At 41.0% G+C, this 21,698-nt stretch overlaps 1 protein-coding gene across 1 annotated transcript in view; it reads right to left on the bottom strand.

Moving 5' to 3' along the window:
• The window catches only part of LOC145435391 (uncharacterized), a 106,630-nt gene that overhangs the window by 68,856 nt on the left and 16,076 nt on the right, over positions 1-21,698 (bottom strand). Inside the window, exon 4 of the mRNA XM_080312667.1 lies at positions 17,978-18,778. Coding sequence (XP_080168793.1) covers positions 17,978-18,778 — 801 coding nt within the window. The remainder of the gene's footprint in view (positions 1-17,977; positions 18,779-21,698) is intronic.

Here is a 21,698-nt window from a genome sequence, read left to right as displayed (position 1 = left end):
CAACATGTTCTGAATTAATCATAAATCATTATCTGCGGACCAACCTACAATGCGCTTACAGAATCACCGCCGTTAGTCGACTCCTTGACCAGCTGATCAGCAAGGCATCACCGTCGTGATCATAGAAGCATAGCAGATTAGCCAATCAAGCGCCGTGATTTCGTGATTACTAGTCTGCTTGTCGCTCTATGGTCGCTGACACGCCCACTCTACGGCAGCTACTTTCAAACGCATTTAGACAAATGTTAACGACTTTCCTGTGAGCTTATTGCAGGCTCATTGACGTTTTTTTAACTATAATCTATAAAATGAGACATGGATACGCATAAATTTTGAGATTTTCCAAATTATGGACAACCCTAATATACATATTAACTAAGGATCCATCACATGATCTATATACTTGATATTAAACGACATACGAATTACGACATGCCAATGCGCCCATAAGAACACATTGCGAACTACCAACACAGCCTATAGCGATAAGGGTGAATCACCAGAGATCTCGTAAGAGTACATGACAGACAGGTCACGAGCGCACCCATAAGAAACAACGGCAACGGCTGAGCGATCGCTATACCGAAAAGTGTTACCGTGCGAGAGGTGCCCATACTAGCCCAGGCACCGGTTGAGCAAAAGATGGGGTCCAAACGGTCACCGGTTCAACACGAGTTTCCAGTCACCGATCGAGCGGGCCCATAAGAGTCCCATGCAAAAAATGGCAAATCACGAAAGATCTATTATGCTACTAATGTGTGGCCTTTGCGGTAATTTAGCTGCCATCGCTTTCTTCAGTTTGTCAGAAATCATTGGATTAGCCGAGAACTTTGTAATTACCACCGTTTCCTCAATGAAATCGCACGATGAAAAGTTTCATGTCATGAAGGAATTTAAGATCATTCCACTGTGCGTCACATCCAGGGCCGTAACAGCACTTCGTCAGCCCCCCCCAAAACGTTGGTCCTGGGCCCCCCATAGGGTGATAAACCTAGCCCCCCAGACCCCCCTCAGACTGTACGTTCTTTACCACTGCGTATCATCTATATTGGGTGTCTATTTAGTGAGTCAGTTTTTATCGTCTAAACGCGCGAAGCGCGAAAAATTTCTATAATTCATGACTGAATCGGGCAATATGATCAGGAATTGCATATATATTGCTATCAATTTTTATCCTTTCTCTGCTCACGTAATCAGATTTACCGGTAGAGCTGAGTCAGGTGTTGTCTTGGAAAATATAGAGCCCGTAAATAATAATTAAACATCTTCGGGAAGGTGGACCCGTTGGTATGATTTCGTTACATGATGTTATTTCGTGACCTCCTGTCTGCTATATCCGAAATATACAATCGCCGAAACGTACTAAACTAAAAGATCTCACGATTTCAAATTGGTATTTCTTCACTGACATATAATTTTTCCCTGCGGGGTGGTATTTGTCTTGTGAGGTTCAGATTGTCCAGACAGGAACATTTCGGTGCCAGTCATTTAGGCGCCTATGGACTATTAAACCCACATGTATCTTGCATATATAACGAAGTTTTCGGTCAACATAAGGGCAGTCCTTTTCGGCCAAGGTTTTCTCGCTGCCGATCGTTCTGGCACACTTCTTGCAGTCGCATGTTACATGGCCTAAAAATTTATACGTCTTGGTGCGTCGTGGCGAGGTAATGGCCGACGCTGATATGCCCATTTCTATAAATCTTGCGTATTTTTTCTTGTGGGAAGAGTAGCCAATACTTGGCAGCTTGAAATCGCACGCAGCGCGAAAAATTTTTGATATAGTTGCTTAAATTTTCAAAAAATACTCTATAATTTATGCTAATTCAGGAAATAATTTTGGGCCCCCTTCGAGCTCGGCCCCCCCCCAATTGGGGGGTTTGGGGTGCGGCAGTTACGGCCCTGGTCACATCACATGCAATACCAGATTTCAACCAAGCTGGGACATATAACAAGGAAATAAATGTATTGATTTGTTCCAACTTTTTATTGAACTCTTCAGAATAGCCGATTTTTTCATTCCTCATGAACATTTTTTGACGGTACAGCACTAGACTCATCCATCTAGCGCCATGAGTTGCGCCATGCTTGCGAAAACGATGATTAACATACTGGTCATCTAAAATCGTCAAGGTGCCTGTTTCAAATTCTCTGTAGTCATCTCTTATCAAGACTTCTTTCTGCTTTCGATCATAGGGTTTATTCAGTGGATTTTTTTCTTGCTTTGCTTCTATCGGCTTTCAGCGCCAACCAGCCGCCTTCATTAAACCGAAGTGTTTCATTGCTTCTTGATTTCCACGTCTTCTTGAAGGTATTCAAATCTGTATTTTCAGGGCATGTGGTCGCCGCGATCCAAACACACATTTCCAAACCTCCCGAATGGCTAGTTCATATATATGATGGCCACAGGCATTGTAGAAAACTTTCCTGTTTATCAATTGTTCGAGTAACGGAACCACACCTTTATTTTTTCCACTATTTGAGGATGTTGTGTCAAACACAAGTGCTCTGACATTTTCTGTTAAATTCCAGAGTTCCAGCATCAGGCGCATCAGCCTGAGCTTTTCCTGTATAACGTTTGAATGCCAAGAAGTGTGCCTTTCTTAAATGCTCTGGAATACGCAGGCGATGCCATCACTGCCAAGGCCTCAAATCGATCTCTTAAATGACTCTTAGCGAGCTTTTCATCCGAGTGCAATGCAATGCGCTTTGGTAGATCGTTTGATATTTTTTCGAAAATAGACTCGGAAATTTTCAAACGATTTGCAATGCGTTGTCGATAGGTTCCAGATCTTAAAAGATGAACGTCATTAGGGTCACCATCGCAAGCTTTAATTAGTGCTGCAGTTATCATGGTAGCAGCAATATCGCTGACTTTCAAGCGATCAAAAACCTGGCATAGGTCTTGGTCATTGAATATGAATATGTTTACAAGAGCTTTTAGAGTCACAGAATTAAAGGAATGACCAGATGTCGACTGTGCAATTCTTCAAAATCAGTGCTGTGGGAAATGTTAGTTACCTGCAAAGATATAGATGAGCTCTCTGTAAATTCACTTTCGCCACGTGATGCTGGTCCAGACTTCCTCCCACTTATGGTCCGTCTCTTTTGTTGCATGGTTTTCACTTTCCTCACTGTATCATTGCCACCAATCGTTGTTAATCTCGGACCCCTTTGATCCTGATAAAATGCTATGTCTTCACGTTTCTTATCGTCGGAAAGAAGTCAACTTCCTTCAAATGTCGCTTTTGCGCCAGGAGCTTCTATATCACTTAGTTTACTCAGTTTGGCTTCAGAGTCGCTTTTTTTTCTTGATACATATTGCTGGCCTGTAGATTTTTTTTAGCAACAGCCATTGTTTCCTCACTGTCCCTAATCTTTTAATGGCAATGACTTTTTTGATGGTCTGTATGCCAGCCAGTAACCATAAACCTATTACTTCATCTACTGCGTCCTGGATGTGTCACTTTACTGGTTAATTTTCCGCATATGAATGCTCTCTTAGGTGTAGCACATACTGCATAACTTGCCTCAGAGTAGGCAGCTTCGATCTCGTAATGGCTTCCTCAGATGGCCCAACTAGAAAATGTTGGGCCTGCGATCGTGTCCTTCTAGTTTCTTTGATACTATTGCACTATATGTAGAGGTGGTCACTAACGAAGTACTTTTACTTTTTCGAAGTACTCAAGTAGCATTCCTCTATTTCTGGTACTTACTCGAGTAGATATTTTTTTCGCTACTTCCAATTCTAATTCGTAATAGTTTGTGAACTACTTACTCACTTCTCGCTATTTTCAGTTTGTCGAGTAGAAGTAGTTTAATCCCCCAATAAGAAAGATAGCTAAGGAATTTATGGGCTGTTTTCACGTAGTACCAACATTCCATTTTCAAAAAAGTCATGTAATACCCAGAATTTTCGTTGGGCTTCGCGCATAGTAGATATGGAGTGACAAATATGTTTTAACGAAAGTATCGCTGAATATAATTTAGATACCGGGTTGCGTGGTTCCGTTCACACCGCATTTGTCGCCTATATCAAATATTTCATCGTAGTAGATATGGTCCCCATAACGTTTGAAACTACCGTTTCGCAATCAAGCAATTACCTATTATACCTAGCAGCCCATGACGTGTTCTAATCTGGAAAAGTGGACTATCGACCTACACCTTCCGCATAGCTCCATTTGCAGCTTTTGACAGTCCATGCGAACGAATCACGATCGTTTTCACAACTACTTAATTACATGAGTAGATTTAAAGTCAGTCAAGTCTATTTCTACTTCAAGTAGTTTTAGGTTGCTTATGAAAGAAGTACTTCTACTCGCACTTGAGTAGATTTTTTTCGTCGCTACTTCAACTTCTACTTGAGTAGCTTTTTTGACTACTTTGACCACCTCTGGGGATGACAATTTTCTTTTTTCCCGGACATTTGGCACAGAAGCTAATCCTAGAAAAATAAAAATACATCAACTCAGTCAAGCAACAAAGAATAGTTGATAACATTTCAGTTCTCTTAGGTCAAACATATATACTACACAACTTATGCGCAAGAATAGATGGATTAGATCCAGTTATTTATTATGGTAGATAATTATTCCTAAATTGGACATATTCATACCGGTATATTGCTATCTTAGGAAATAACACAGAATTCAGAGTAACTGATTGGCAGTTTTCCACTCTCACTGGAAAACATTTATAAGCTTTCTTTACTATCCGAGTAGACAAGAATATAGTGTCAGGTCCATTAGATCGAATTATTGAACACTGCTTTAATACTATAATCACTATAGGGCAAGTTTTTGTTGCGCTAAAAACCTGAGAAAGTTGCATTTAATTTTTTAATTTTAACAAAAGTTGCAGAAGTTGCATTTATACAATCTTTTGAAATGATGAGGGTATGAGATACTCGAAAGGTTCCAGCAGTTTAAAATTTGCATGGTGTCTGCTTGTTCCGTCTCTTCCTTCGCTATTCAATCGACCATGGTTACATTTTTATTTACATAGGGTTTGAAACCTACATGAAAGCAGCAAGAAAATATCGAAAATAATAAGCGATACTCCCCCCAAATCAAATATCACACCCAAACCACCTCCCTAGGTCTGCAAACATAATCCAAGGCTTCCTGGAAAAGTTGACCCAGTTAAAATATCATTTTCTTTCGCATCGATTGGGCGTCCGAGAAATAGGAAAAGACCTCAAATTTGATCGACATTGAATTAATCAAGCGATCTATTTACATATAGTGCCAAATATTTCCAGACATTGTCGGGGGAGTAATGACGATCGTTTGCCAACAGTTTGCGTAGCATGCTGAAACTTCGTTCTACATAGCATGAAGTTGCTTGGCAATTTAACAATTTGGCATACAGTTCTGGACTGATGTTTGGTCGGGTCATTTCCACAATTGCTTTAAGGTCCCTGTTCAGTTCAGATCGATGATCCAAACACAATTTTATTCTTGATGGATCACTGCCAAAGTCAAATGTGTAACTTCTTTCATGGGCTTGAGCAATGCTATATTCTGTGCTCTCTGCTCTTTTTATTTCATCAACAAGTTGATTATAAAATTGACATATTTCCCTTAGGCTTCTAGGATAGCTTCACCCATCTTCCCCATCTGATGACCACAGGTTGTGGGGGACTATTGATTGCTGAAAACTTGGGTCTTCGATCTTTATTTTTCACCACTGAATCTTTTACTGCTGCAATTAGGTTATCAACATCCTCATAATTATTCCGGATTCGTTGCGCTGCATTGTGTAACGCATGAGCTACACAGGTGATGTGAAACATTCTCGGAAATGTTCCTTTAACAACACGACATGCTGCTGTCATGTACCTTGCAGCATCTGTGATCAACAGGATAAATTTATCTCTGTCTGTTCGTAGTGAACGTATTGCATCGTCTACTGCATGTACAATGGTTTGCTGATTTGGTGATGCGCCAAGAATGTCACAATGCAAAAGAAAACTGATTTGTGGATATTCTATATCTCCGACTAGAGTGTTTAAATATTTGAATCCTGAAATATTAGATTCATCAATGACCATGAAAATGAGCTTATCTGATAGAATATTGTAGATTCGATCAACTATTGTTTACCCATGGTATCAATTCGCTTTCGGCATGCTGACTCAGATGGAGCTTTTCGTCCAACAAATTTAAATAGAGCCTTTAGGTCAGGATTGTTAAGTTTGTTGAGGGAAATATCTGCTGAAAGCAAAGCAGCTGTCACTTTGCCAACATAATCATTCCATTCGAAACTCGTTGCTGGTAGCGGTTGCTGCCGTTGTTGCGATGTTGATGACAGAGCCTTGAGATGCTTTCTACTCTGAACATGTTTGTCCACTGAAAATCTCCTGTCTTGCGAAACAATTGTGGAGCACAGTTACTTCGTTTCCATGCTCGGCCGACGGTCGGCCGAAAGGCCATGACGCATGCGTTGTACATGTCGGCCGTTTTCCATGAGCAGACGTAACCCAACCGTGACTTGGCCGAACTGGGTGGGCGAAGCGATCACGATGACGTTTTTGGCTTACTTACTCAGTCACAATTTCATAATAATCAGAAGATTGCGATAAATGACTCGGTAGGAATGAGCCGAAAAGACTTGTAGCGGTCATTCAATCAAACAACACGCTTTGACCTTGACCACGAAATGCATCCAACATGTAAAATGGTCACGATGAACCAATTGCTTAAAACTAACAGAAGACAAAATAAGATGGATAAAAGATGAAAATTGGTGGCACATCTTAGTATGTGGGGGATATTGATATGGGATATCGTGGTCCAATAATTTCGAGCACAGAATAGTAACTTCTCCAGTAGTCTACCGGTACTACTGTTTCGTCGTCATGATTCAGACATGAACGTCCAGTATCCTGTCGATGATTTGCTTACCAGGGGAATGTGAATAAGTTCACCTAGTTTGTGGTCAAGCGGTATAGTTTGTATTGTATCCATGCACCATAGAACGCAAACCTTCGAATTGTGGCAGCAGCGTATGTGATCAGATCGCGAAGATTTCGGTAGCCTACGGGTAATTCGTAGCAGTACCGGTACTACTAAATTCCGTTGCGATCATAATTCTTGGTTTCTCAAGGCGTCCAAGATCCGTCCGGAGTGCAGCCATGGTTAATTTGATACGAAAAGTGTATTGTAAGTAGCGAATGCCAATTACCTAATCGAAGACACAGCGCAAGCATGGCCGAAGGGCTAAGCCGAAGGATTTACTAGATGGCCGACGAGTCGGTCGACGTGGGTGTGCATCACTGTAAATGCGCAACAAAATTCTCTCGTTCGTCGGCCGAGTCTCTCGAAAATTGGCCCATCGGCCGAGCATGGAAACGAAGTAAGTGTGCAAAATAGTTCTCCGCGGGCAATGACCATGAATTCCGCATCGTAGCGTGCAACGTAGGCTTGCGCCTTGGTAAGTGACGATTTTGTTTCTTTTGGCATTCTTGTATAAATGTTAATAATTTATATTGTATGATATTGATACAGTATTGTTGTCGCAGAATACCACCTTCGCTATGGACCAATGATTCTTTATGACGCATGAATGATGGTATTTGCGCCACGAATCTATCACTTCACGTGGTTCATTGCATGATATCAGTCGCATATTATAGTTTGGCTTGAATCGTTTAGTTTAGGAGCGTATTATTGTAGTTAGGGCTCTATTCGGCTTTGATGTTATTTAATTCGTATTATTTGTTTGTATAAGAATTTGGATTGTTATAAATTATTTGGTCACTTGTATAATCGCTGGGAATTTGGATCATTAAAAACCGTACTTCACCCAAGAAGACGCGTGTTTGAGTTTCAACCGGAGCGAAGACAGCTGAAGTGCTACGTTGTGTACCCAGATTAGGCCTGAAATTTCTGCGGTTACAAGTATCTAAAATTCATAGTTATTCTTTGTAAGTTACCGACGACTCGCAGAGTAACTTCACTGAAAAGGTATCGGTAGCCCACGACTCACGTAGACAATAAGGAGATTTCAATCACTCTGCCCCTGGAACAAGCTATACGCATCTTCGGCGACGGCTAGATATCGTCACAAACTAAAGTTACAATAACTATTTACACAAATGCGGAAATATGTTAACTGGAATCTGTTGAGTAGAGTGACACCAATTTCAGATGCGTCAAAACTTTTTATATCTCTAGCCTGCAACACATCTTCTGATCGCAAAACAAAATCAATTACGCCGCTTGAGTCTGTTCGCAACCAGTATGCTGTATGTATTTTAATCAAATTCGTCCGCGTCCTTAGTCTTGATCCAGTATGACATCACAATCGCAGTAGACGTAATGATTCCGGCCGGCGAGTCAGATATCATATTTCTACAGAGCAGGAGAGGACAATTACAACATTTCGCGCGTGTAGAAATCAAAATCTTTGGTATCGAGCTCCCGGTCTTGTCGTGTCGCGTCGCGTCTTCTAATTACTCACGTTTCGTCAATGTGTTGATAATTTGCTCACGTAAGCAGTAGCACGTCAACAAAATACTTTGCTTATTTCCGAATCGCACAATTTACCAGTTAGTTCAGGGAGTTTCATGACTAACGGAATAGTGGGTATGCTGCATACCCGAAAAAATTGCTAGGTAAACACGGCATACCCAGTATACCTGCGTCCGTCGCCTATGGTGGGCCGCATTGTCACTTGAAATCCATTAATTTAGTCTTTATTATAGTCTTCTAGCACATTCTGCGCAAGACTTGATAAAAGTTGCAGAAAGAAGTTGCATGAAAAATATAGGCAGAAAGTTGCAAAAAATTGCAACATAAAACTCCTCCAAACAGATTAAAATACCATACTACATACAATATGAGTATTTACGAAGCTTCCAGGAGCTGTAAAAAAAGTTGCAAAAATTGCAAAAACTTGCCCTAATAATCACTGATCCCGCGCTAGACTCGCTAACAGCATGAGACAAAAAGCCACCTGATAAGTCTTGCACCTCAATCGAAACACAGTACGTCAACAACAAAGCAGCAAATCACGTAACTAATCAATGATCCCCATTTCACTGACGTGCCAAGCAGGGCTTTGGAGCAGCCGTAAATTTAACCTGCTCCAGCTCCGGTTCCGGAGCTCTCTTCTATCATACATTAGCTCCGGCTCCAGCTCCGGAGTCGCATTACTACCACTGCACTGGCTCCAGCTCCGGCTCCGGCTCTGAAATTATCGAATGGGCCTGTCTATAGCAGGGGTGGCCAACCCCCGTGCCAAATGTGGCCCGCGAGGTAGCCTAATTTCCTATTATATTATCGAAAATGAATTGCTCAGATTGTGAACTTGCAATGCCAACCCAAAATTATAATACTGGCTGCAACACTTGGGATGTTGCAGACTAAAATATCAGTTCGGACTTCTGACGCATTGGCAGATCCAGGGTCCAGTCATATTTTCAGTAAATCGTCGTACATTACAATAAACTAAAATAGATTCGAAATTTTTCTTCACGCTTCGCGTGTTCAATTGTCACACGATTTCTTGCAAGGTAGCCTACCTTCTACTTAAATTGAAAAAAACGCCTAATTTACCCGATTGAGTCTAACTGTATTCGCAATTACGGGAGAAAGGCTTTACGCGTTTGCGCTCGCATAAAGATCGTCGACGGTGAAATGTAGGCACAACATGATTGTCGCATATTATCGGAGACTTTCGATATCGACGTGACCAGACGCCGAATAGTCGTGTCCTTGCAAACTGAGCCTAGTGGGCGGTATACAATAGACCCGCAATACTCACGTAAAAATATTATTGACCTAGTTTATTTATTAACTTTGATAATTTTACCCGCTTGGCGCGACTAGTGGACCGCACACTCGTTCGTCAATTGCATGTGCCACTTAAGCCGAAAAGGTTGGCCATTCCTGGTCTATATAGATTACTAATCTACCCATAGGTTAGTTATCTATAGCAGTGCTTTTCAACCTGTGTGACGGTTCGCACTAGTGCGAATGAAAAAAAAATCAGTGCGAATGACGAGCGTGGTGCGAATGGTGCGAATAAAAAATCCGGATGAGTGCGAATGAAAATTGTCCATGTTTCTCACTTTAACCGCCGTGGAATAATTCAAATAAACACGATATTAAGTACAGTGAGCCCGTAGATTTTGTCTTTTGGAAGCAATTCTAAAAACTTGTTGGTAGCTAGGCTTTTCTAGTTCACAAGTGAGGAACGCTCCCGATGCGTGTATATTGCAAAGTTTGAGATAATATTTCCGCGCGAGAGGATTACGTCACTGCATGGAAAAAAGAAGGAGTTCAATCGGTATCAGTTGCTCACTTGCTCCGGAAGCATCCACCGTGTATGGATATTGTATACGGACCGTATTGTAGGAATGTAGGTAGGCCTAATAGTAGCTGATGCCAGTGTTGACACTTGGCATATTTAAATGCGAAAGACTGGAATTTTGGCACACATTCATGTTGGTAAACAGCAGAATTTAGCGTTTCTTCAACTATAACAATTAGCACATTAGATCTATAACAAGTGTTGTTAACTCGTGTACCTAACCAAGGATTAGAGGCTGTTGTAAATAAAAATTAGTGTAAGCACATTAGTGTCTTACGTCCAATCAATATTTATCTTGCATCACATCGAATCATTAAGTCACTGGGCAATTTAACTATTGACCAGTGCTATGGCCTGTTTGTAATGCGAACTCCACTTTTTAGGCTTAGACACGCTTTCTTGTTCTTGGACTGATGATCTCAGGCCAAGTCTAGATCGTAAAGGCATAGGCCTATATAATATATTGGTGATTCCACTAAGCTTGCTGATCCATAAGAAAAGTTGGCTTAGTTCGTGTTCGCACAGCCTTTGTACTGCAAACTTTGTAATACTTCGAATTCTACCGCTTTAGCTTGAGCAGATGAGCACTGAGCAGTGAGCACCCTCTGCAGAGCAAAATCAAATCCGCCAAGCCGTATGTCATACGATATTCCTTATGCAGCCTAATTTAAGCTTAAATAGACTGTTGAACCTTATTACTCTTTATGTATAAGGATATGTGGGATAGTAAAGATAATTTGGCATTATTTCAGTCAGTTTTCCAATATTGTACGATTGACCTAAGAGCCACCCCGCAGTTGGCCACCCGGGCCGATATAACTGTGTGTTAATCATGAATCTTATGTGAGTAATAATTATTCAAGACGGTGAAAGTGTTGGCTTTGACAACACAAGGATGCGGAACGTTGTTTTTGAAAGATATGTTGATTTGTGTACTGCATAGACAAGAAGTGAATGAAGCCTAAGCTTATCCATAAACAACAGTCATCAACTACTCGGATTGTGTGGGTTTGTATAGCAATGCATTCCTGAATTTAACGCCCACCGTACCATCCAATCGTCTAACATTAGGAGTTACCATATTTTGGAATCGGGAAAGGAGGACACGATTTCAAAATTTTTACCACTTCGTAGTCGGTTGACTAAAATATAAAGAAAAAAGTCAACTTTCGCTCTGCTCCCGAAATACCCTCCGGAGCGTCACTTCGGTGCTGATTTACGGCATCTCAGTCGAATTTTGCTATAAATTTGACCGAAATTCCTAAAAAAGAGGACAAAATCTCAAAAAGGAGGACATTTAGGCGTCCTCGGAGGACATTTTCAAAAACCCGAAAAATGAGGACAAACACATTCACATCGCTATGACGTAACATGTGGATTTAGTGGCAAAGTGATATTGTTGCGAGTAAATATTGTTCTTGGGTTTGCCCTTTAAGCTTCCAAGGAAATCACTGCACGATACCTCCGGAAAATGCAACGAACTTCTTGAGATCAAGGGGAGTGCAATATCTATGATTTTTCTACTGCAGTGATTTTAGTGCTTGGTTAGTCAATAATACGATACGCCGAATGAACAACAATGAAGCTCTGTACCCCCAAGAAGCTCTTCGAATACAAAAGTGATTAGTTTCTTCATTTTCTTTTCGTGTACTAAATTTCGGCTGACTGGTGCGAATGAAATGATTTTTCAAAAATAAGTGCGAATGGTGCTCAAAAAGGTTGAAAAGCACTGATCTATAGTAATCTAGAGCAGTGGTTCTTAACCTTGCCCCCAGCGCCCCCCAGGGGGCGCTGGCGATTTTGAAGGGGGGCGGAAACGCTCAGGGGGCGATATGGGGGGTGCTGGGCTCAGGGGGGCGGTATGGGGGGCGCTGGAGAAAAATGGCTTCGCAGTAGATGATGTGGTGATGGTACATAACTACATATCCTTTATGAGTATTCAGAGCAAATTAACACCGAAAACTTCGTTACATATAGCCTTCAAAATACATATAGGTTTAATTGTCCATGGGCGCCTAAATGACTGACACCGAATGTTCCTGTCTTGGCAATCTGAACCCCAGAAGACGAATTCCATCTGGCAGGGAAAAATTATACGTCAGTGAAAAAATACCAATCTGAAATCGTATGCGTCTTTTAGTTTAGTACGATTGGGCGACAGAGATATTCCTGTTGGGCGATATCCCCGTTGAGCGATTCTATATTTTTTGATATTGCAGACAGGGGGTCACGAAATAACATCATGCAACGAAGTCATACCAACGGGTTCGCCCGCCCGAATATGTTTAATTATTAGTAACGGGCCCTACAGTTTCCAAGAAACCTCACAATGTTCGCTTTAAGTTTTGATGAGTCTGCGCACACTCAACAACTCACTGCGCTGACCCTTGGACAACAGTGCGTAACGACTAAAAATAGGTAATAACTCCGGATTTATTATGCGCAACGTAGATTTTCTGTGCGCAGAGACCATGTCAGCGCTGCGCACGTGCGCAGCTTAGAGGGCACATTGCACCTCACTCAGCTCTACCGGTAAATGTGTTTACGTGAGCAGAGAGAGGATAAAAATTGATCTCAATTTACATGCAATTACCGATGATATTGACCAATTCAATCATTAATTAGTGAAATTTTTCGCCCTTCACGCGACTAGGCGAGAATAGCTGCCTCAGTAAATGGACACCCAATGTAGATACCTAATAGGCTATCAGCAAATAGCGGACAGCCTAATGTGGGTCTGGGAGTGAAGTCCCCCGGAAGATTGGTTTATCACCCGATGGGGGCCCAGGACCAACGATTTTTGTTTGGGGGGGGGGGGGCTGACGAAGTGCTGTTACGGCCCTGGTAACGAATAATTGTATCTGAGGGCACGCCCGAATATGTTTAATTATTAATTACGTGCCCTTTATTTTCCTATACAACAGCTCACTCAGAGCTACTGGTAAATCTGATTACGTGGGCTGAGAGGATAAGAAGTTTATAGCGATGTGATTACCACCTATTCATTCATGCATTATAGAAAATTTTGGTACCTAGGGCGACCAGGCCACACAAACTTTGCTGACCATCGAAATCACTACGCCATGGGATTCGTGGGGCGAAGACCTCAGAATTTTGGTTTATCACGCTATGGGTGCGCAAGGCAATCGTTTTTAGGGGGGTTGACGAAGTGCTGTTACTGCCCTCCCTCTTACTTATCGTCTTTATTACATTCCTGACAATATGAAGTTGGGGGCGCTGGAGCACAATATTTTTGGCAAGGGGGCGCTGGAAGAAAAAAGGTTAAGAACCACTGATCTAGAGTCTGTCAGCCGTCAGCAACATCCGATGTAGCAACGAAGACATATAGGTGCCGCCGTGCTGGCAGGTGACGTCATACTGAATACTTGTCAATTGTCGACAACATCATATTTGCACTAGATTGCTTTTTACTCTATGCCATTGCTGTACAGTGTACACAGCATTAAAATTCAGGCCTGCTGTTCAATTATGATTAATCAGCAGATGTGGTTGTTGCATATATATATAATGGCATCTTGGGATATAGGTCGGAGCCGGAGCTACTCCTCAAATAACGGGCTCCAGCTCCGACTCCAGCTCCGGCTGAATTTTATATAGAGCTCCGGCTCCGGCTCCAGCTCTGGTGAGAATGCACAGCTCCGGGGCTCCGGCTCCGGGCTCCGGCTCCAAAGCCCTGGTGCCAAGCGCTTCATCAACGCTAGAACATACGCTTCACGTCAATGAGAATACATGCGATTCCTGCCGAGTTACTGACAACGGGGAAATCCCCTAATTCCGAAGAAGTTTTTGGGTGCATGATAAAACGGCAACATGCGCACAGCACAGCTGCAGGGGATGAACTATAAACAAAAGTAATCAGAATTTGTTTTTAACGTATGAGGCATGGGAAACGGACTGAAAACCTAGACTTTTTGAAAGTCGGTCATTTCTGAACAACCCTAATGTTCGCGTTCTGACTGTGGACGTCAGAAATTTGTAGGTTCGCGTACACAATTGAACCTGGGTTGGTTCTACAATGTGAACATTTTCATGTATCACAATTTTTAACGTCAACATACCATCTTTGGTTGAAATACTTTCCATTTGAAATCCGAACCACTCTCTGCATGGGACTGGAAGCGAAAAAATAATTTAACACCAAACGAGCATGCACCCTGCCCGTTTAAATGTTTATATCTGCTTTGTTAGGAAAGTTTACTCAAAATATAGAGCTTTCGTTTGTGAATTTTTAGTGACTTCCTCCTGTAAGCTTGGCGCGCAATAATAATCATCATCAATCATTGGCATCAACGCAATTGATATAAACAATGCATTGTTGTTAAATGTTAATGGTACAGCAGGCTTGCCGGATTTATCTTGATTTGATATGTGAATTGTATCATAAAAATCAAATATGCTCGATCGGGATATTGGCTATTGTACAACTTAGTTTTGAGGCAATCTCTGCCGCAGGTATAGAAAGCTGTATTTTACTCCTATCAATATCAAGGTAGCAATAGTCAGATGATTTGAGAATACCTTTTCCAGTCTAACCCAGACCGTTTAGGCGTTAACTTAAACTCCGTTGCAAGCCCTTGTATAAATGTGGGGAAAATGACACACATATTCATTTTATGGAATTATTTTATAGTCTTTGATTGTTGGCGTTGAAACAGTAAAGTTAGCTTTCACTTCAGCACCCTGTTTAAATGTGGACTGAGCCGTCGCTAGTTATCGTGGACTTTATTATGTTACTTTACGCCGGTACACGGAAATGTAGGGTTAAAATTAAGAACATGACGTCACTTGACGTCATATAGGTTCACATTCGCGATCCCGTAGAACAGGGGTGGCCAACCTTTTAGCTATTCATGACCGCATTTCTATTACTCATGTAGCCTACGGCCGCATTTCAGGGCATGGTCGTAATGAACTATAACTGAACGCCGACTATCCTTGTATAACTGCCCATGTCCATTTCCGACGAACTCCACACAAATTGACGACTAAATATCGGCTTAGCATACGCTCCGAAATTGTCAGGTCAGTGGTTATGTTAATACCAGTTGATGGGAACGGTCATGAATTCCCCCATCAATATAAGTAGCTTCACATAACGAGCGAGATAGGGTAATGATGATGCGTCCGGCATCTTGATAGGTAGTTCGTGGGTTCGATCCCCATTCGGGTCAGACCAAAGATTTGAAAAGTAGTATCCGCGGCTGTCCTGCTAAGTCAGTGCTTCTCAAACTGGGAGCGTTAAAGCATCAGAAAGGGGGCACGAAGCAGCGGTCAACTCAAAATTTTAATCGCGCTCCGCGCGATTTACCTTAAACTCATACTTATCTCTCTATATAGTCCGAATTTCATATTTTAGAATGCTCTAATCAACGGTCATCCCCTTCCTTGTCATCAAACTATCTGTTGGAAATGCTAGCATCCCGGTTGGATATTGTGATAGGACGATAAGGGGGCGCGAAATTATTCAGTATCATGAAGGGGGTCGTGTCTAAAAAGGTTTGTGAACCACAGAACTGAGCGCTCAACATCCACTAGTAAGCATCGATGAGAAAAATCGGGGTTACTGACTAGATGACTTCGCGGTCATATACATCTCTGTCGTCAAAGAATCTCGATAGTGCAGGCGAACAGGAATATAATTTTTTTCTCTCTCACGTACTAAATGAATTACGTGTCGTCGGCCGCACAAACATCTTTCTACGTTAGGAAACTTCCGCAGCTTGGAAAGTTTCCGGAAGGTTCGCTTTCACATCAACCAGGACCTGTCAGATGCTCGCATCATTCCTAATACCTATTCCGTACTATCCTGTTTGCTGTGTGTTTTGTTTATAGCATTTTAACATTCTAACAACCGGTTGCTGTAAAACCACTTTTAGAATTAAAGTAATGTTTTGTATCTCATTGATATGTTGTCAAACAGACGATTGATCAACCAACCTAGCTATCGCCCATCCAATTTCGTTACTGTGTTCAGCAGGAACATTCAAATTCAGAGTTCGGAAGGTACGTGGTATTATGATGTGTTTGTGAGTGAATGGCCAGTTAGACACACTCTTATCTGAACACGATCAATCAAGAAATCTTTGAATTTGTGATAGTCGATTGTACTGATATGAGTAAATCTGAAGCCGTATTTTAAAATCTATCTCGTAATGTATACCGCGGGAAAATTAATTGAATCGTCAAAAATATTGATTGTCAAATAGATGGCGTCAGAGTTGTGATTGGAAACCAATATCGAAACAGAAAATGTCATAGTGACAGCTCATTCAAAGTCATCAGGGTCAATGCTTGCGTTGGCGGCAGGGTTCGCGTAAAGTAAGTTGTAGTTGTGCTGGAGCTTGATGTCAACTGGATGTAGCAACTAATTTAGACACCAACTGTATTTGTGCCTAATGCTTGTTAGATTCATTTACCATCTGATATGGAATCCGTCATTTTGTATTAGTCATTGCTCTGATACTGGTTGTTTTGAATGTTTCCGTGTTTTGACGTTCGCTGTTTTGATAATCTCGATCTGGAATGAGTCGCTATCTTGACTCTCTCAGTTTTATGACATTCCTTATTTATAGACTACCGGTTTTGTCAATTGATATCTTGAGTGAAATGTCATTTGGATTGCGTCTCTTTTACTAAACTCACTGTTTTGACACTCTCTGTTTTGAACGAGAGACGGAATTCATACATTTATTATCATAGATTAGCACACGAAGCGCTTACTAATCCCAGATTTGGTTCGCTCTCTAAAAGGTTGGGGAAGCACTGGTCTGCAGTCTCTATAGTGGAGACAGTCACAACTGTTCATGTTACTTTTATAAAATTGCTTCGTTTCAAGTTCCATTTTCCACATCGTTACGTCCTCATACGTCCCCTCTACTCGTGATCCAAGAGTATCATGATGTCAGTAATAATTTTTGTTTTCTTGCCTACTTGACGTTCATCTGATTTCTTAGAATCGTGCGTGTACCAGTGAAATATATTCTTCATCTTTGATTTGGAATATGCCAAATAGGAAAATGAGGTCAGTCATGCCTAAGAGTACAAATTACCGGTGCATACTCAAGTGGCTCGCACAATCATTAGTAAACCAAACGTGATTTTATAACAAAAACGGTTGGGCGCCCCCTTTCTGTACCTAATATGCGATTCTTTCATAAAATGAGTGCGAATGGCTCGTAAACTGACAAAAGCCATCTTGTGTGCCTGTTTTATAGCGTTGCAATGTTGAACTAATGCGTGACAGAAGTTGCGTTAAAGAACCTATCACGCGTGAAGTCGATGCCACAGACATAGGTGGGATGGGATGGTTTAGGAGTTCTACGTAAGATGTATAGCGATACAACGCCTTTTTGCGTACATAATCAAATCTATATTCGTCCCTTGGTTCATAATAAATGGGGACTCAATCTGTATTTAAACAGCTAGAAAATGCAATGACTCTGAATCATGCCTTGTAGTTCAAACATTCAACTAGACTTGACTACTGACTTGAATAGACTTGACTTGACTCGAGTCGCCTTCGAAAATCGTTTCGGTTGACTTGACTCGAGTCAAAATGTGCAATGATTCGAGATGACTCGAACGTAGTGACTTGATCCCAACACTGCTGGGTGGTTGCTTTAGGGTTGGTCCTTACCTTTATCAGCATTCCAGCGGAAGCTAAAGCAATCTCGTGACAGCAACTCCATCTCCTTATTCAACTGAACTTCAATCGTGATTAGTTGAGATGATTTATCACTAGTCAAGTCGCGTATTTGGTAGGATGGCTTGGAATTTGTGACGATGTATCTGACTGAATGAATGTAAATAGTATCCGGTAAAAATCTAAAGCCTCTTGCTGGTTTGATGCAGGAAATCGAAGCCTCTATGTCGTCATCTTCCTTACATTCAATCGCTTGTATTGTCACTTCGTTATATCCGGAAGTAAAGAGCGTTTTCATTTCGTGTTGAAACTTCTGTATTTGAAGTTCTGTGTCTCGCAGAAGAACCAACATGAAGGTAGTGTTGGCATAGTACACGATCGGCTTCAAGACATAGGATGCTGAAATATTGTTTTTTAAGACCGCGATAACCCAGCTGAAATGTTTCACGCTGAACTCAATGTAGCGCGATTCACGGACACTGCAGAATTGTACTGATTCCCAATTCATGTTTGTTTCGTCGTAACGCATGACTTCTACCGTCTGCTGTCGACCATCATAAGCACACCAGGTATGTAATCTGACGGTCGCATCTCTGAGTAGCTCTTGCGCTTCGACATGTAGCATCGGAGTAACTGCTTGTCTCCCAGGAGGCCAGTTTTCAGGTTTTATTTCAGCTGTGATAGTTACCTCCTGAACATCGGTAAAAGTTCCTCGATCAAAAGTCACTGTGCAATCGCCTATCGTCAACTCTTGGCCATTCTTTTCAACTTCAACAGTGATCTTTTCTCTTGGCGCTATAAGTATATCAATAAGACAATATAAGTAAAAATATCAGAAAATGTTTTTTCATTCGGTTCGATTTTACACTTGTTTTCGGCTATTTTGGAGACACAGATTCCGTGAATGTAATTATTTCTCCGTTATCACGTATCATTAACCTTATGTGGGTGAGGGTGGAGTAAGGTGCGTAGGGCTAAACTGCACTATATATTTAACAGGTTTATGGAGGTAAAGAACCTCAATATACAGTTGAATAATATATACATATTATAATGAACCCGAACATTTTCGGGTGACACTCGTCAGGGGTAGTCGTCAGCAACTAGTAGAGCAACCGCTCTCTGCAACACGTAAAGACGTGCTTCCTGCACTTCATCAAAGTAATGTAGTCTACGAATTCAGGTGTCACTGTGATTGTGGCTACGTGAGAAGAACGTCAAAGCGCTTGCAGTAACGGATAAATCAGAATGTCCCTAGATCCATTAGAACACGCATATCACGCTCTGTGAAAAGCTCGCCCGTGACTCATCCGCTTGGCCGTAAGGTACTGCTAGACTCACAAAATTTTCAAATTGCGATATTTTATAAACAGTAAATGCTGGACTCCCAAAAATTGGTGTGTAAGCTATTCATACTCAACTTCATACGCTGTATAAATTTCATCATTTTACATTGATTCCTTGGGCCCAAATTGGGCGGGAGATTGGTGAATCGGAGGGTTGACACGAGGAAACGCCTGTCTGATCCATGGATGCCAAGAGATTCTAAGCAATGCTTTATAAAGTGTCTTGAGGCCTCTAAGTACCTGCTGAAATGCGTGAAACTTTCGATTTTAAGAAAAATTTTACGAAATATTTGTTTGGTACTAGTCTGGTGCGGAATTTTCGATATTTTTTCAAAAAATTCAGATAATAAGTACCATAGTAAGTACACTATACCTCCTATAGCAAAAGCAATAGTCTTAGCAGGTAGAACAGTCCTACTGCTTGTACTGAGATAAGTTTGATCAGGATCGAAGGTATTCTGATATCAAAATTTCCTGTCCCCGTGACACCATATTACCAAAAACTAGAACTGGGAGAAAATCAATTTGGAAAATTGAAAAATATTTTGGTGAAAAAGTAGAGCAGGTATTTGAAATCTGTTGCTTTTAAATGGTGCAGGCATGCTGTATTCAGTAGATAGCCAAATTTGAAGACAACTGGATGAACCTAACTGGAAAATCAGTCATATAAAGTATGAGTGATTTGATGATTTTTTACTCAAAACCGCTATACCATATTCGAAAAATTTGCAAACCTTGGATTAGACATCATTTAGATGTTGTAAAGATGAAACAACATATCAAGAATACTGCGACATTGTCAAAATACCCATTTCAGGTGGTATGGGTGAAGATACTACATCCATATTTCCCCCCGAGACCTTTCAAACATACAATTTTTAGCATCAATTTCATCATGACACTCCAATACGAATTTGAGTTGCATAACCCTTATGCAGTAGCCTGTATGCAGTTCCAATATCCTTTGACAGATGAGCCACAGTCAGATAATTCACAATCTTTGGAACGACTGCATCAAAAATGTAGAAATTGTGAGGAAAATGATTCCCCCGAATCCAAACCACCATTATCAGATGTTGAATGCGGTGAAAGCTTCAATCTTTCTCAGAAGATTTCTTAGATTGTTCAGTTCAGCTGTTCAGGAACCATTGGTATACCTTTCTACTATGGTTTTATCTTTTACTTTTGCCAAATGCATTCGTAGTGTATGTCTTTGTCCCACTGGTCAATTAAACCATTAGCTATCAAAATATACTAAGGAAATCTTGAAAAATACACAATATGATAAACAACATTCATAATATTGACAGCTTTCAGCTATTCCCAGGTGAGCGAACGGCTGCTGGCCAGAGATGAGCGGATTTGAAATTTTTATGTCCTAATCCAATCCAAATCCGAACCTACAAATCAAAATCCTAATCCATAACTTTTTCATGTTCAAGTCCATGTCCAATCCTAATCCGATTCCACCTGAAAATTCAGAAAAAATACTAATTTATGCAATGGAGGGATTCGAAAATTTTCTTTCACAAGCAACGATTCACTTGATTCAAGATAACTTGGTAACCATAATTACAATAATAGCTGATCTGAATAAAGTTTGGCGCCATTCGTCACAGGACACTTCAATCTCCCAGAAAATAGGTAAATCCAATCCAAATCCTAATCCGTTCTGAAAAAAATGTCTAATCCAAATCCAATCCAAATCCGACAAAATTTCACAAATCCTGTTTTTTCAAAACCTAATCCTAATCCATGCTCATCTCTGCTGCTGGCCTGCTGAATGTTTTGAATGTCTCGCTTCATCGATTACAGATATGGCTCTTCTATTTATTGTATATTATCAGCACGGCAGAGGGATTATAGACAATTTTGAGTGAGTTTAAATAAATGAACTTGTATGGGGGGTGAATTCCTACGAAAACGGTTGATTTCAAATCGTATTTTAACATACTTCTAATTCGAAATCAGACAAGAGCAATGCATTTTTGAAAAGAACTAGTTTCATACTTTAGGATTCTGCAATAAAAAAAATTGGAAAATTCTGTTAGTTCAGCAGTACCTTACGGCCTTAAGATGGATGCGGAAGAGTCAAAGGCCATAAATTCTGCTATTGAGAAACACTTCTCGGATAATCCCGCCTGTGCGGAAAATTATAGAGACGTCAGATTTCGTGTCGTAGCTCGGAAGGGGCCGATTACACTTTCATTTGTGTGCGTTGGATGCGACTTTTATCAAGATACTACAGACAAGGCTGTTTCAACCAAAAGAGTTCGTGTACCATCTGAAAATAGTACATTAAACGCTCTCGTATTCGACATTGTATGTTGCTGATGTCATATTTTGTAATACGATTGCTGATATACGAT

This window comes from Botryllus schlosseri, chromosome 3, assembly GCF_051294905.1.
Source record: "Botryllus schlosseri isolate E-star chromosome 3, Bs_hap1, whole genome shotgun sequence".
NCBI lineage: Eukaryota > Metazoa > Chordata > Ascidiacea > Stolidobranchia > Styelidae > Botryllus > Botryllus schlosseri.
This window is presented reverse-complemented; position numbering and strand designations above follow the sequence as displayed.